This window comes from Cervus canadensis, chromosome 22, assembly GCF_019320065.1.
Source record: "Cervus canadensis isolate Bull #8, Minnesota chromosome 22, ASM1932006v1, whole genome shotgun sequence".
NCBI lineage: Eukaryota > Metazoa > Chordata > Mammalia > Artiodactyla > Cervidae > Cervus > Cervus canadensis.
The window spans coordinates 8,092,550-8,105,335 of record NC_057407.1 but is presented as its reverse complement, the minus strand read 5'-3'; the positions used below and the strand labels follow the sequence as shown (position 1 = coordinate 8,105,335).

At 37.3% G+C, this 12,786-nt stretch overlaps 1 protein-coding gene across 3 annotated transcripts in view; it reads left to right on the top strand.

The window, feature by feature from the left end:
* The window catches only part of SETD2 (SET domain containing 2, histone lysine methyltransferase), a 75,696-nt gene that overhangs the window by 40,201 nt on the left and 22,709 nt on the right, over positions 1–12,786 (top strand). For all 3 annotated transcript variants that reach the window (XM_043442994.1, XM_043442993.1, XM_043442992.1), the window contains exons 10-12: positions 4,428–4,562; positions 5,277–5,396; positions 7,036–7,698. In XM_043442994.1, coding sequence (XP_043298929.1) covers positions 4,428–4,562; positions 5,277–5,396; positions 7,036–7,698 — 918 coding nt within the window. The remainder of the gene's footprint in view (positions 1–4,427; positions 4,563–5,276; positions 5,397–7,035; positions 7,699–12,786) is intronic.

The window sequence follows — 12,786 nt, the reverse complement described above, 5'->3', positions numbered from 1 at the left end:
CAATTTTTTGCTCCTCATGTCACAATTAAAGTCTTTGCACATGTCTCTTCTTTATATGTTTCTCTAAAGTGTATCCATGGAAGTGGGTCACTTGGTTATAGCCTTTTAGCCTCTGGACTTTACTGTTAACAGGAAATTTTTTTAAAACTTCATTTATTACTTTTATTATTAAGGCTTATTTCATAGAATTGATAGTTTACCAGAACAACCACAAAACAGTCATTAAACATGTTGACCTAAGCTAAAATCTACATAGAGGCTTTCATTTGGCTATTTTGTGTTTCCAAACTTGCATTAAAAATTGTCTTGTTGGTGGGGAGTGTTCTTATAATGTGATGGTTTCTTGGGTGGTATTATGCTGGCATCATAATGATAGCAGATGACTTTCTGCCTTCCTGATAAGATTCAGGACCAACTCCAAGGGACTGAGATGTAGGTATTCCTGGTTTTTGCTTGCTTGTTTTTATTCTTATAGTAGTGTGTGCATATCAGTGTTTCATGTTACTGTAGACTAAATTAGATGTAACGTGAATCTGGTCATTTGGTGGGTTTAAGTCATAGGTTGCTCCAGATGTGAATTTGAAGCTATTCTCGAACAGAAATGTTTTGGATGAAACTTTACCCTGGTAGAGGAATGACCCAGAATGAATCTGAATCCCAAAAAGGTAATCTGTCCTTGACTCTCATGAAGAGCTTCACTCCACTTTTGGTTGGTTTGTCTCTTACTGAAATTCTGGCTGAATGCCCTATTCGATTCTGAAATCTGGTCAGGTACAATTGAATAGAATCACAAAAATAGCCCCCCTTGAAATTTCCACATGTTAGGGCGTTCCCTGGCAGTGCAGTGTGGTTAGGACTCAGTGCTTTCACTGTCACAGCCCTGGGTTCTAGCCCTGGTTGGGAACTAAGACCCTGCAAACCACATGGTATAAACGTCACCCCCTCCCCGCCCCTCCCCACCCCCAAAAAAAGAGAAAGAGAAAGAAATTCCCAAGTGTTAGTTTTTGGAATTCTTTTGGATAGGGGATACCAAGGAGAGGGAAAGAGAGGAGCAGTCTCAAATATGGTTTTGTGTATTTTAACTGTTAACGAGGATGTGTTAATGGCACTGTAGTCTGTACCTGTCTCCCCCATATTAGTCCTTAATTGGTGAACAGTTCTTATTCCTTGCTCTTATGATTGCAGCTATATACATATAGTTTATCTGCTTAACAAAACTAAGCTCTTCCAGAACAAATGATTGCCTTCTTTGGGTGTGTCATAAACTAGTACTACTTAATTAAATACTTAGTTGATGGAAGTATAATAAATACCTGTTATTATCTGATGTTATTTGTGATTTGTAGTTTGTAAAGTATAAACAGAAAATAGTCTGAAACTTAATCTCTTTTGAGCTTGTGAAACAAATGAACAATAGCTAATTTACACAATAAAGAGTGTAAAAAGCCACGTAAGAGAGGAAATAGTTGTTTTCAGCAGCTAACGATCAAATCATAGTGTCCAGAATATATAGAGAACTCCATCTAATCAATAATAATAATAAAAAATAGCCCCAAAAGAAAAATAAACAATTTCCACAGACACTTCAGTATTCCAGATAGCCAGTAAACATATGAAAATGTGTTCAATCTCAGTAGTAATCAGAGGAGTACAAATTAAAACTACTCTCAGGTGTTTTTTGGGTACTCACTAGATCAGTAAAAATTAATTCTGATGATACACAGGAACAACAGATCTCATAAACTAGTGTTGAAGGTGTAAATAGATTTAGTCAGTTTTGAAAACACTTCGGTATTATTACTAAAGGTGAATGTACATATACTGTTTGAGCCAGCAGTTGCACTCCTAGGCCTATAACCAGAGAGATTTGTTTAAAATGCACATAGGAGCCACAGCAGCACTGCTTATATTAGAAAAAGTGAAACAACTCAAATTCTCATTAACATTAGTATGACTAATTTAAAATGTAGTCATGTGATGAAAAAACTAGTCATGAAAATAATATGGCTACATGCAGCAGCATTGACTCTTAAAATGTAAAGTTGATTGCGAAAGAATCATGGTACAAAAATTTTTTCCAGTGTGATTTCATTTCCAATAAGTTAAAAATAGACAAAATTATAATATTTAGTGATTTATATATATGAAGTAAACCTATTTTAAAAATCAGTGAACTATTTCCTAAAAAGTTAGGAGACATCTCTAGAGAGGAGAAGAGAAGGTATTGTAACAAGGAAGCGGCACGCACAGCCCTTTAGGAACACTGGCAGTGTTCTCCCCATCACCCCATCCTACCCTTTCACCTGAGTGTTGGTTGCCATGGATGTTGCTCCACTGCTTGTTTACCTATTTAGTTGCTAATTGTTTCTGTCTTAGGTTGGTGCAAAAGTAATTGCAGTTTTGCTGTTTGATATTGGGATACATTCTTAAATAAATGTGGTTATGTTATACATCATTTTAATGAGCGTTTCTCACTTTTTTTTTTGCTGATGACTTATTGCTTGCTGTTTATTTTAGACTATGGAAATGATTTTAGACAAAAAGCAAATTCAAGCAATTTTTTTTAAATCCAAGTTCAAAATGGGTCATAAAGCAGCAGAGACAACTTGCAACGCATTTGGCCCAGGAACTGCTAATGAGCAATGCAGGAATGGTTCAAGAAGTTTTGCAAAGGAGACGAGAGCCCTGAAAATGAGCAGCATAGTGACCGGTCAGTGGAAGTTGATAAGGATCAGTTGAGAGTAATCATTGAAGCTGATTCTCTTACAACTACATGAGAAGTTGCTGAAGAACTCAACGTTGACCATTCTGTAGCCATTTGGCATTTGAAGCAAATTGGAAAGGTGAAAAAGCTCAATAAGTGGATGCCTCATGAGCTGACCCTAGATCAACAAAATCGTCATTTTGAAATGTCATCTTCACGCAACAACAAACTATTTCTCTGTCGGATTGTGACACGCAACGAAAAGTGAATTTTCTACAATGACCGGCAAATACCAGCTCAGTGGCTGGACTGAGAAGAAGCGCCAAAGCACTTCGCAGAGCCAAAACTTGCACCAAAAAAAGATCATGGTCACTCTTTGGTGGTCTGCTGCTGATCTGATCCACTTCAGCTTTCTGAATCCCGGCAAAACTATTCTATCTCAGAGGTATGCTCAGCAGGTCAATGAGTTGCCCTGAAAACTGCAACGCCTGCAGCTGGCATTTGTCAACAGAAAGGACCCAATTCTTCTGCATGACAAGGCCCAACTGCACGTCGCACAACCAACACTTCAAAAGTTGAATGAATGGGTTGTGGAATTTTACCTTATCTGCCATGTTCACCTGACCTCTTGTCAAGCAGCTACTACTCCGTCAAGCAGCTACCACTCCTTCAAGCATCTTGGCAACTTTTTGCAGGGAAAATGGTTCCACAACCAGCATCAGGCAGAAAATGCTTTCCAAGAGTTTGTCGAATCCTTAAGCATGGACTTTTATGCTATAGGAATAAACAGACTTATTTCTCGTTGGCAAAGATGTGTTGATTGTAATGGTTCCTATTTTCATTAATTAAGATGTTTGAGCCTAGTTATGATGATTTAAAATTCGTGATCCAAAACCACAATTATGTTTGCACCAACCTAGTACTTTTCTATATGTATATTATATTTTATCAGAATGTATTAAAAATGGTGCCTGGGCCCACTAAAGATAGTTCATATCCCAAAATACTAAAGTATTAACAAAGAATAAGAATTTACAAATATTGATAAATTGTGTTGCATTTGGCTGCACTTGATTCCTTTCATTATGGTATATTTCAGTATGTGAACGTGCCAGTTTATCTAACCTGGCCATGGGCATTTGGGTTGTTGGCAGTGTTTTGCTCTTATGAATGGCTTTTCAGTGAACATTCTTCTGATTCTCAGATGCATAAGTGCAGAAGGTTCTTTTGGGTTTATTCATAGGTGTGCAACTGCTAGGCATGGAGGATACAAATATTTTCATTTTTCAAGCTAATGCTTTATTTTTTTCCTGACCTACTTTTCACCTGATACAATTTTTTTTCCTCCCGTAAAGGCAGATTTTTTTGTTTTGCTTTCTTGCAGTGTCTTCAGCACCTAAAACTGTACTTGACATATAAGTGCTTGATAAGTATTTGATGAGTGAATGAAGCTTTTCAAATTGATCATACCAGTTTGTTTTCATTATTAGTGTATAAAAATTAATTTTTTTAATTTAAAGTTCATTTTGATCCACGTCTTTGCCTAGACTTGATATTACCAGACTTCTTACAGTGGGTATAACATGGTTTCTTACTGTGGTCTTAATTGTGTTTTCCTTGTTCCTGGTGAGGTTGAGCATCTTTTCAGATTCATTATTAGATTAGTTGGAGTTTTTTTTATTGTTCTTGTCTTATAACCAGATTTTTTCCCTTGCTGTGGCAGGTGGATGGGGAGCTAGAAGCTTTGATGGAGAATGGCGAGGGTCTGTCTGATAAAAACCAGGTGCTCAGCTTATCCCGGCTAATGGTTAGAATTGAAACTTTGGAACAGAAGCTTACCTGTCTCAAGCTCATACAGGTGAACACTTTGATATTAATTTATTTCTGAATTTGAGGTGGGACATTTAAACTACAATCCAGAATGATGAAAAGGAATAATTCTAATAAGAGTTACTCTTATTTTTAGAATGGTTTTGTGAGTTCTATATGACATTGAAAACTTGTACTCTTAAAAATGTCTTAAGAGTTTAGCATCATTTACTCTTATTAGTAGATACTGTTTTCTCTCTAGTCAAAGAACATGGTGAGATTTTTTTTCTGTGTGTGTGTGTAATAGTTCTTGATAGAGGTCTCCCCTCCTCACTTGATTATTAGCATGCCAAGGCCATTTTTACCACGTGATCTCAAAGCAAGGAATTTTAACAGGAATATATTTATTCCAGTTTATTAAATATTGCACAAGAAGTTGGATCATAAATTTTTTTATGTAGTTTTAGTTTTTCCAGTAAAAATGGTGAATGTAGTTTTTTTCTTAATCCTGCAGAATTGAACTTTAGTAAAGTCCAGGTTGACATTTTAGGTATCAAAAGAGATTATAATCTTACTCTAAAGCATTTATTAATTGCACAATTCTAATTGAGTTAATCAAAACAGAATTTCTAGGTTTCTTTTTGAATATAAACAAACTTTTCAGTCCTCTTGATGGGCCCTTTTTAATGCTGTCTCTGGTATTATTTGTCTCCTTCCTCCAACCCCCAATACCCTGCATCCTGCTTCCCTTCCCCCATGGAAGAACACACACTCACAGTCTTGTCTGAAGTCCTTTCTGGAACGTCACGGGCTGTCTTTGTTGTGGATCTGGATGGCAGAACTAGGTGATGGCCGGGAAAGTAACCAGAAGCTTCAGGAAGAGGTCAGTTCACGTTCAACCTGCTGTTTCTTAAAACAACTAAATTTATTATTTAGGTTGAGGGCATTGTGATAATATCAGTGATAATGAATTTGTTGTTGTTTAGTTCCTAAGTCATGTCCAACTCATTGAGACCCTATGAACTGTAGCTCTCCAGGCTCCTCTTGTCCATGGAATTTCCCAGGCAAGAATTTTGGAGTGGGTTGTGATTTCCTTCTCCAGGGTATCTTTCCAACCCTGGGATTGAAACCACCCGTGTTTCCTACATTACAGGTGGATTCTTTACCACTGAGCCACCTGGGAAGCCAGGTGGATAATGAATTTAGCTCTGTAATTATCACCCATATTAAATAATTGCATAAACTTTATCATCTCAGTATCATTTCTGTAACTGTAACTTTACACACACCTTCCTTGAAGTGAGTTTGCCCAGTGGTTTTCCCTAGGGTGTCTTTTAAAGTTTAGTACTGCATAGTTGGGAACTGCAAGAGCAAGATACAGTAACATCATTGTTACCTGAAAGAGCCAGTGTGTTGCTAAAACCATAGTTTTTAAAAGTTAGGAAGCTATATGGAATTTGAATTCTGGGGTTCTAAAAAATTAGTTAAGAGCTGAGTTTTGATGACAAGAGTAAGAACATTTTGGGAGTAATTAAGTGTTTTTAAAGATCTAAATAAATGTTCATTGATGGCATTAGTAGACTTGTTATATTTATACCTTTCCACACAATATTTTCTAACCGGTTTAAATGTAGTTCTTTTTAATCATAAGTTCTAATATAATCCCCAAATCATTTAATAATATACTTTTAAAAACAGAAATATGAGAGTGGTGAATTGAGTGATTGCTTTGCCTCATCCTTCTCTCAAGAGATTCAGCAATAAATAGGAATTGGGGAAGCCTTGGGGTTTCTATAAAAATACAGTGGGGGAAAAAAAAAAATACAGTGGGGAAATACTTTGGAAAGAATTCTTGAATTTCAGAGATTGGGGGTGGATGATTATCTTGGAATGAAGAGAGAATCTCTTTGCTATACAGCTGTTTGTCAAAGACTAAGGAAGTTAAGTAATATCTGTGTTTTTGTGTGTATATAAGACATTTAAGTGTATATTTTTTGTTGCATAGTTCCCAAGCCTTTATCATAGTCACTTGGGAAATTTTTTAGAAAAACATACCTAAGGTGAGGTCCAGTAGTGTTGATATTTAAGATTAAAAAAAAAAAAATCTATTTGGGTTTGAGAACTACTGGTGGAGGATATTAATCAAATTAGTCCTAATAATATGTGAGCAATCACCTGCTCCACATTATATTTTTGCTGGTCAGTCTTATTAAAACACTTTTTCAGGACTTCACTGGCAGTTCAGTGCTTAAGACTCTGAGCTTCCACTCAGAGTCACAGGTTTGATCCCTGGTCAGATCTCATATGCCTTATGGTGTAGCCGAAAAATACTAAAAAATAAAACACCTTTCCTTCCATACTAGAAGAAAGTAATGTTATGACATTTAAATCTGTCTGTGATTATAAGACTTAGATCTTGATTTAATAAAACAGTAAAAACCACTGTTTCTACAGAGTTGATCTGAGGCTCATGAAAAGTCAACTGTACAATGTGATTCTTTTTTTTTATTGTGTTTAATTAGATTATAAAGACTCTGGAACATTTACCTATTCCTACTAAAAATATGTTGGAGGAAAGCAAAGTACTTCCTATTATTCAACGTTGGTCTCAAACCAAGACTGCTATCCCTCAGCTGAGTGAAGGAGATGGGTATTCTAGTGAAAATACATCACGTGCTCACACACCGCTCAACACACCTGATCCTTCCACCAAGTTGAGCACAGAAGCTGACACAGACACCCCCAAGAAGCTCATGTTTCGCAGACTTAAAATTATAAGTGAAAATAGCATGGACAGTGCAATCTCTGATGCTACCAGTGAGCTAGAAGGCAAGGATGGCAAAGAGGACCTTGACCAGTTAGAGAATGTCCCCATAGAAGAAGAGGAAGAGTTACAGCCGCAACAGCTACTCACACAACAGCTGCCCGACACTAAAGTTGATAGTGAAATTGCTCTGGAGGCCAGTAAGCTCCCCACGTCTGAACCAGAGGCTGACACTGAATTAGAGCATAAAGAGAGCAGTGGCACAAAACTCGACGAACCTATTGCTGAGGAAACACCATCCCAAGATGAAGAGGAGGGTGTGTCTGATGTGGAGAGTGAGAGGAGTCAGGAACCACCAGACAAAACAGTAGATATAAGTGATTTGGCCACCAAGCTCCTGGACAGTTGGAAAGACCTAAAGGTAAGAGAACATTTCTGTTCATTTTAACCTGAGTTACCCAGGTTTAGAATTCCATAAACTTGCAGTTGAATTACCTACTTTTCTAGCTGTATGTACTTTTGAAAAATGGAATGCTCTCTCTCTGTCAGCCAATTATAAGTGTTTCTATAAATAATGTCTTTTAAACTTTGACCAGAGATGTCAGCCAAACCAATACACAGATATCCCCTTTTTCCTTGCTTGCAAAAGTATATCACAATAGTAAACTTAATCATTCAAGTGGTCTTTACATTAAAAACAAAAATCCTTTGCGTAACAAACGTGAGTCTACATTTGAAGAGTCTATGTAAGGAAAAAAATGAATGTTGAAAATAGTTGGAAATTAATTTATTGGATTAACTAGAAATTAGTTAAAATAAAATTAATTGGAAAGCCAGGGTACTCTAGCAAGTTCTCATCAAAAATGACTGAACATAAATTATTTGTTCCAGTAAAACAACTTTATATGGAGCTAATTCATATCAGTTTTATTATTGTTTCTGAACTAGGCCTAGTTTTAAACGCCTGTTTCTTTGGCCAAAAGAAAAAAACAGAGTTCTGGAACTGTTACATCTAATATGTATATAATTGTTTGTTCAAGTATGTAGCATGATGTGCAGGGTTTTCTTTGCAGAGAACCCAGTCTGGGTCTTGGATAAAACAGAAGTGAATAACAGGGTGAGCCTAGGAGAGATGTGGTAAATTTTGATTGTAAGTGATTTGGATCTGGGATCCAGGTCTTGTGGACTCTGTGAGAATAGGTTACTACCTAGCCACTCTTTCTGTTCCTCCTTTCTTCTACCAGAGGTGAACAACCAGATAAGCCAGGAATACAGACTGGTAGCAAACTGGACACCTGGCCCTCTCAGTTCCCAGTTCTGTGGCTGCAAACCTCCCCCATTACGCCCACCATTGGGCCTACAGGGAGCTGGCCTCACGCTGAGCAGGACGAGCAGTCGGTTGTTTGTGCGCTGCGCTTATTTTTGCATTTGTGATTTACTGTGTTGAGACCCTTCTTTAAGTATGGTGTGGTTTCAGCTCTCGTTTACCCATTTGAGCTCTTACCCATGCTACTCTCTTCGATCACTTACAGTTCAGCATGAACTCAGCCTTAAGCCTTATGAAATCTGTCCTTTTATAAATACGAAAAGAAAGATTCAAAGTTAGTCTGTTTATGATACAGCATGTGAACACAGGGACTGTAATTACACTTAATCGAAAGAGTTCCTGGGACAGTCATATGTGTGAACCTTTATTTAAGGCCTGCTTTGTTGAGGGCACAGGAGTCTCTGGAAGAAGTCCCTCCTGTGTTTGGAGACTGCTCTTAGAGCCTGTATTAAGATTGACTCAGTAAAGAAGGTGGAGATGGAGACAGGCACGCAGGTGAAGATAGAAAAGCCCCGACGGACGGCTTTGTGAGAGCGGGGTGGTAGACCTAGCAGTTCACTTTTGCCTGAGAAGGCTCTGATTGACATAATTTTTTTTTAAAAAGACATAATCACCTTAATTTCTTGAAAACCTATCTCTTCTTAAAATCTAAAATAAATATTTTGTTTCTTTATATGGTAATTTTTAAAATTATAATTGTAATGATATAAATTATTCTCTGGGATATCTTTAACTCAGATGTGACTGGTACTTTAAACTCATACTCCAGACATAAATTTTTTTGAGTCCTACCAAATTATTTCTTCCCCTGCTTATTGTCCTCCCATCTGAAAGGTCAGCATGGTTGACAGTACTATCTGGATTGATCCTCTTGACTTGAGATTTAGAATTTTACTTGTACCTAAAGTATATCCTTCTTCACCTTCATACTTTGGATTTATCCCATTCTTAGCATCAAGGAAGTCATTAAATAAAATCTTCCTTCTTCAAACTTTCTAATTTGCTCTGGAATCATTACCCATCTAGAATTGCAGTACTGAGAAATGTTTTTGCTTGACTGAACTGTGATGTTTTGTTATGCATTGGTACTGGAGTTCTTAATCCATCTGTCATTCTGATTAACATTTACCATGGTTCTAACTTCAAAACTGATTATAGTTGTCCTTAAAATATATATACTTTAGCTAGGGACCCATAATTTGAACATGTTTTAGAGAAACACCTTGACTTGATGTGATTTGTATATATCCATCCTATTCCCGGCATTGAAAGAGTTAACTGCTTCTGTCTGACTTCCACCTATGTGTTCAAGTAAACGTTGGCAGAAAAGAAAATGTTCAACCAACCTTTTTAAAGCACCTGTTACCAAGCACGTGTTAGTTGCTGGTGTTAATTCCAAGATTACACTAAAAAGCCTTGACCTAAGGACTGGTTATGTTAGCCACTCCAAGCTTCCTTGACCTTCCCAGGCCTCTGTAACATTGCTGGACCTGTGTTCCACTTGGCCTGTCTGCGTACTGGATGGAGTGAAGAACTCAAAGGGGTTGCCTCAGATTTCTTAGCCCTTGCTTTAGCTGTGAAGGCAGACAGTAGGGACCAGCAGGGAATGAAAGAGGGTGGGAGGGAAGGGAGCGGAGCTTCGGGAATGACTCTTTGTCCTCGCAGGCCTGATGATGACCCCCCTTGTAACCTGAACCTTTCCATCCAGCTTCTCAGGGCAGCACGGAGCTTGTTAACATCACCAGCTGACCATGTGTCTCCTTTTCTCAACTCCATTTCCAACTTCGTGCTGAAGACACACAAGAACCTAGCGTGCATTCTGTGAAGAAACAGGAAGATGGTTGGGAAGTTGGATGATGCATGAAAAATAAAATAGGTGAAAAGAGGACAGAGGTGGTTAACTCACTGGCGCCGGCGTTATTTTGGTGCGTCCATTGCCGACAATGGATGTCGTTCTGGGAAAATCCCGACTCCTGGCGAGAAAGGATTAAGTGAGCTACTTTTTCTATACCTCTATACACAGGACCACTGCCTTGGTTACAAAAGGCTTACACATTTTTGACTCCTAAAGTAGACCTCAACAAGAAACATCACTTAGCACATTGCTACACATGAGCATATATTCATTTTCACATGCAAATCAACTGGGCGACATTTTCAGCAGGGGCATGTGCATCTGTTTCTGTTTGTAAAAGGAATTGTTGTACATCACCCCTCGTGCTGAAAATATACCCTAGACTTCACAGGGCAAAACAGCTGGTTATAAGTGATGATTAATTATAATTTGACTGGAAAATCTTCATTCACTTGGATCATGAGAAGAAGAGGTAAGGTTCCTGTGCATTTGGCAGTTTCAGTTGCAGTTAAACAGCTGAGAGATTGTGATGGCTAGTGATTCCAGAGCCTCTTTTATGAACACTTAGGTCACAGGATGTGTGTCTCCTTATGGTGAAGTTTGAGTAGTTAGTTACCTCTGGATTAGATGATTTAAGGAACATTTTGTATATGTGATATGGTGAACTTTTCTTGAGGACCATCCTTATTATCTTTTTCTTCTTTATCTCAAGATATTATCTTTATTTATCTTTTAAGTTTTGGTTTTCTGGCCGAGAGGCATGTGGGATCTTAGTTCCCGACTAGGGATCCAGCCCACACCCTCTGCATTGGAATGCAAAGTTTTAATCCCTGGACTGCCAGGGGAGTCCCTCAAAACATCTTTAATTAAAAACATTATTTTCCTAGAAAGTTAAGCATCGAACTCTCTACAGAAGTTTTAAATAATATAGAGTTACTCAACTGAAAAGTTTTGAGCTTGGGGGAATTCCCTGGCAGTCCAGTGATTAGGACTCCGTACTTTAACTACCGAGGGTCCTGGTTTGACCCCTAGTCGAGGAACTAAGATTCCACTAGCCTTGCGGCCAAAAAAAAAAAGTTTTGTCACTGCTTGGAATTTTGGTTCCTAACTAATATTATATGTGAAATCTACTGTGTAACACTTCAAAATGAAATGATGTGCCCTGAATTTCTTTTTTTTTTCCCCTGAATTTCTATAAATTTCAAAATCCTTGGTAAAGATTATTCTGTATCCATAAGGATCAATATTAGTTATCCTTTTCATTACAATTCAGAATTGCCCCCAAAGAGCACTATTTTGGATACCACTGTGTTGAATTTTTGTAATAAATATCTGACTTGATAAAAGACAAGCACGGTTTAAAACTTAGTAGTAGTCTGGGTTTTTTATTATCAGATAATTTATCTAAATTATGGGTTGGCCCAGTCTGCCACACTGCTTTGTTTTGTAAATGAAGTTTTAGGGAGAGCAAAGCCACAGTCATGTATTTACATGCTGTCTGTGGCTGCTTTTGCACTGCGCTGGTAGAGCTAAGTAGTTAGCTACACCAGACTGGATGGCCAGCAAAGCCTAAAGTATTTACTATGTTGTTCTTCACAGAAGAAGTTTGCCAACACCTCCTCTAAATGATACAGAATCTGGCTGCTCTAAACATTCCAATTGTGAATGAAGTCATTTTGACAGTTTATTCTTTAATGTGAGCTCTTAATTCTATTTCCCTAAAGACATAATGATCGTGTTTCCATAGCCCGTGAAGTTACTTTTTTTAAAAAAAGCCTTGACTCTGTTTAGGATAAGTTACTTCGAGTGATTTGGATGTAGGACTTATCTTAAGAAAATTATATACATTATAGAATCTCTGGGCTAGAAGACAGCTGTAATGAATGTTGTTTTTCCCTCAGGACCATGATCAAGTTAGTCGGAAACTTAAGAAGTTTTTCAAGTACAGATAAGTTGGTATAATCCAGTTTTATATATAACCATAATGAGACTATATAAATTTTCCTTCTTAATGTTCTTTTAATTCTGATGTAATTTAAGATTTATAGGAAAACTGAAGGAATACTATTCTTTTTTCTTCATGTAATACACATTCCAGCGACAAATGTAGTTAAAAACAGTAAAACATTCCTCTAAACCGTTCATTCAGATTCCCCAATGTTAGCATTTTACCAAATTTACCTCATCATTTTCTCTTTATTTTTTTTTTTTTTTTAACTTTTAGAGAGTAAGTTAACATCTGACGCCCACTGTGCCTAAATATTTTTGAGTGTTTATTTCTCAAATACAGGGATATTCTTCTGTATAACTTAATTGTACTTACCAAA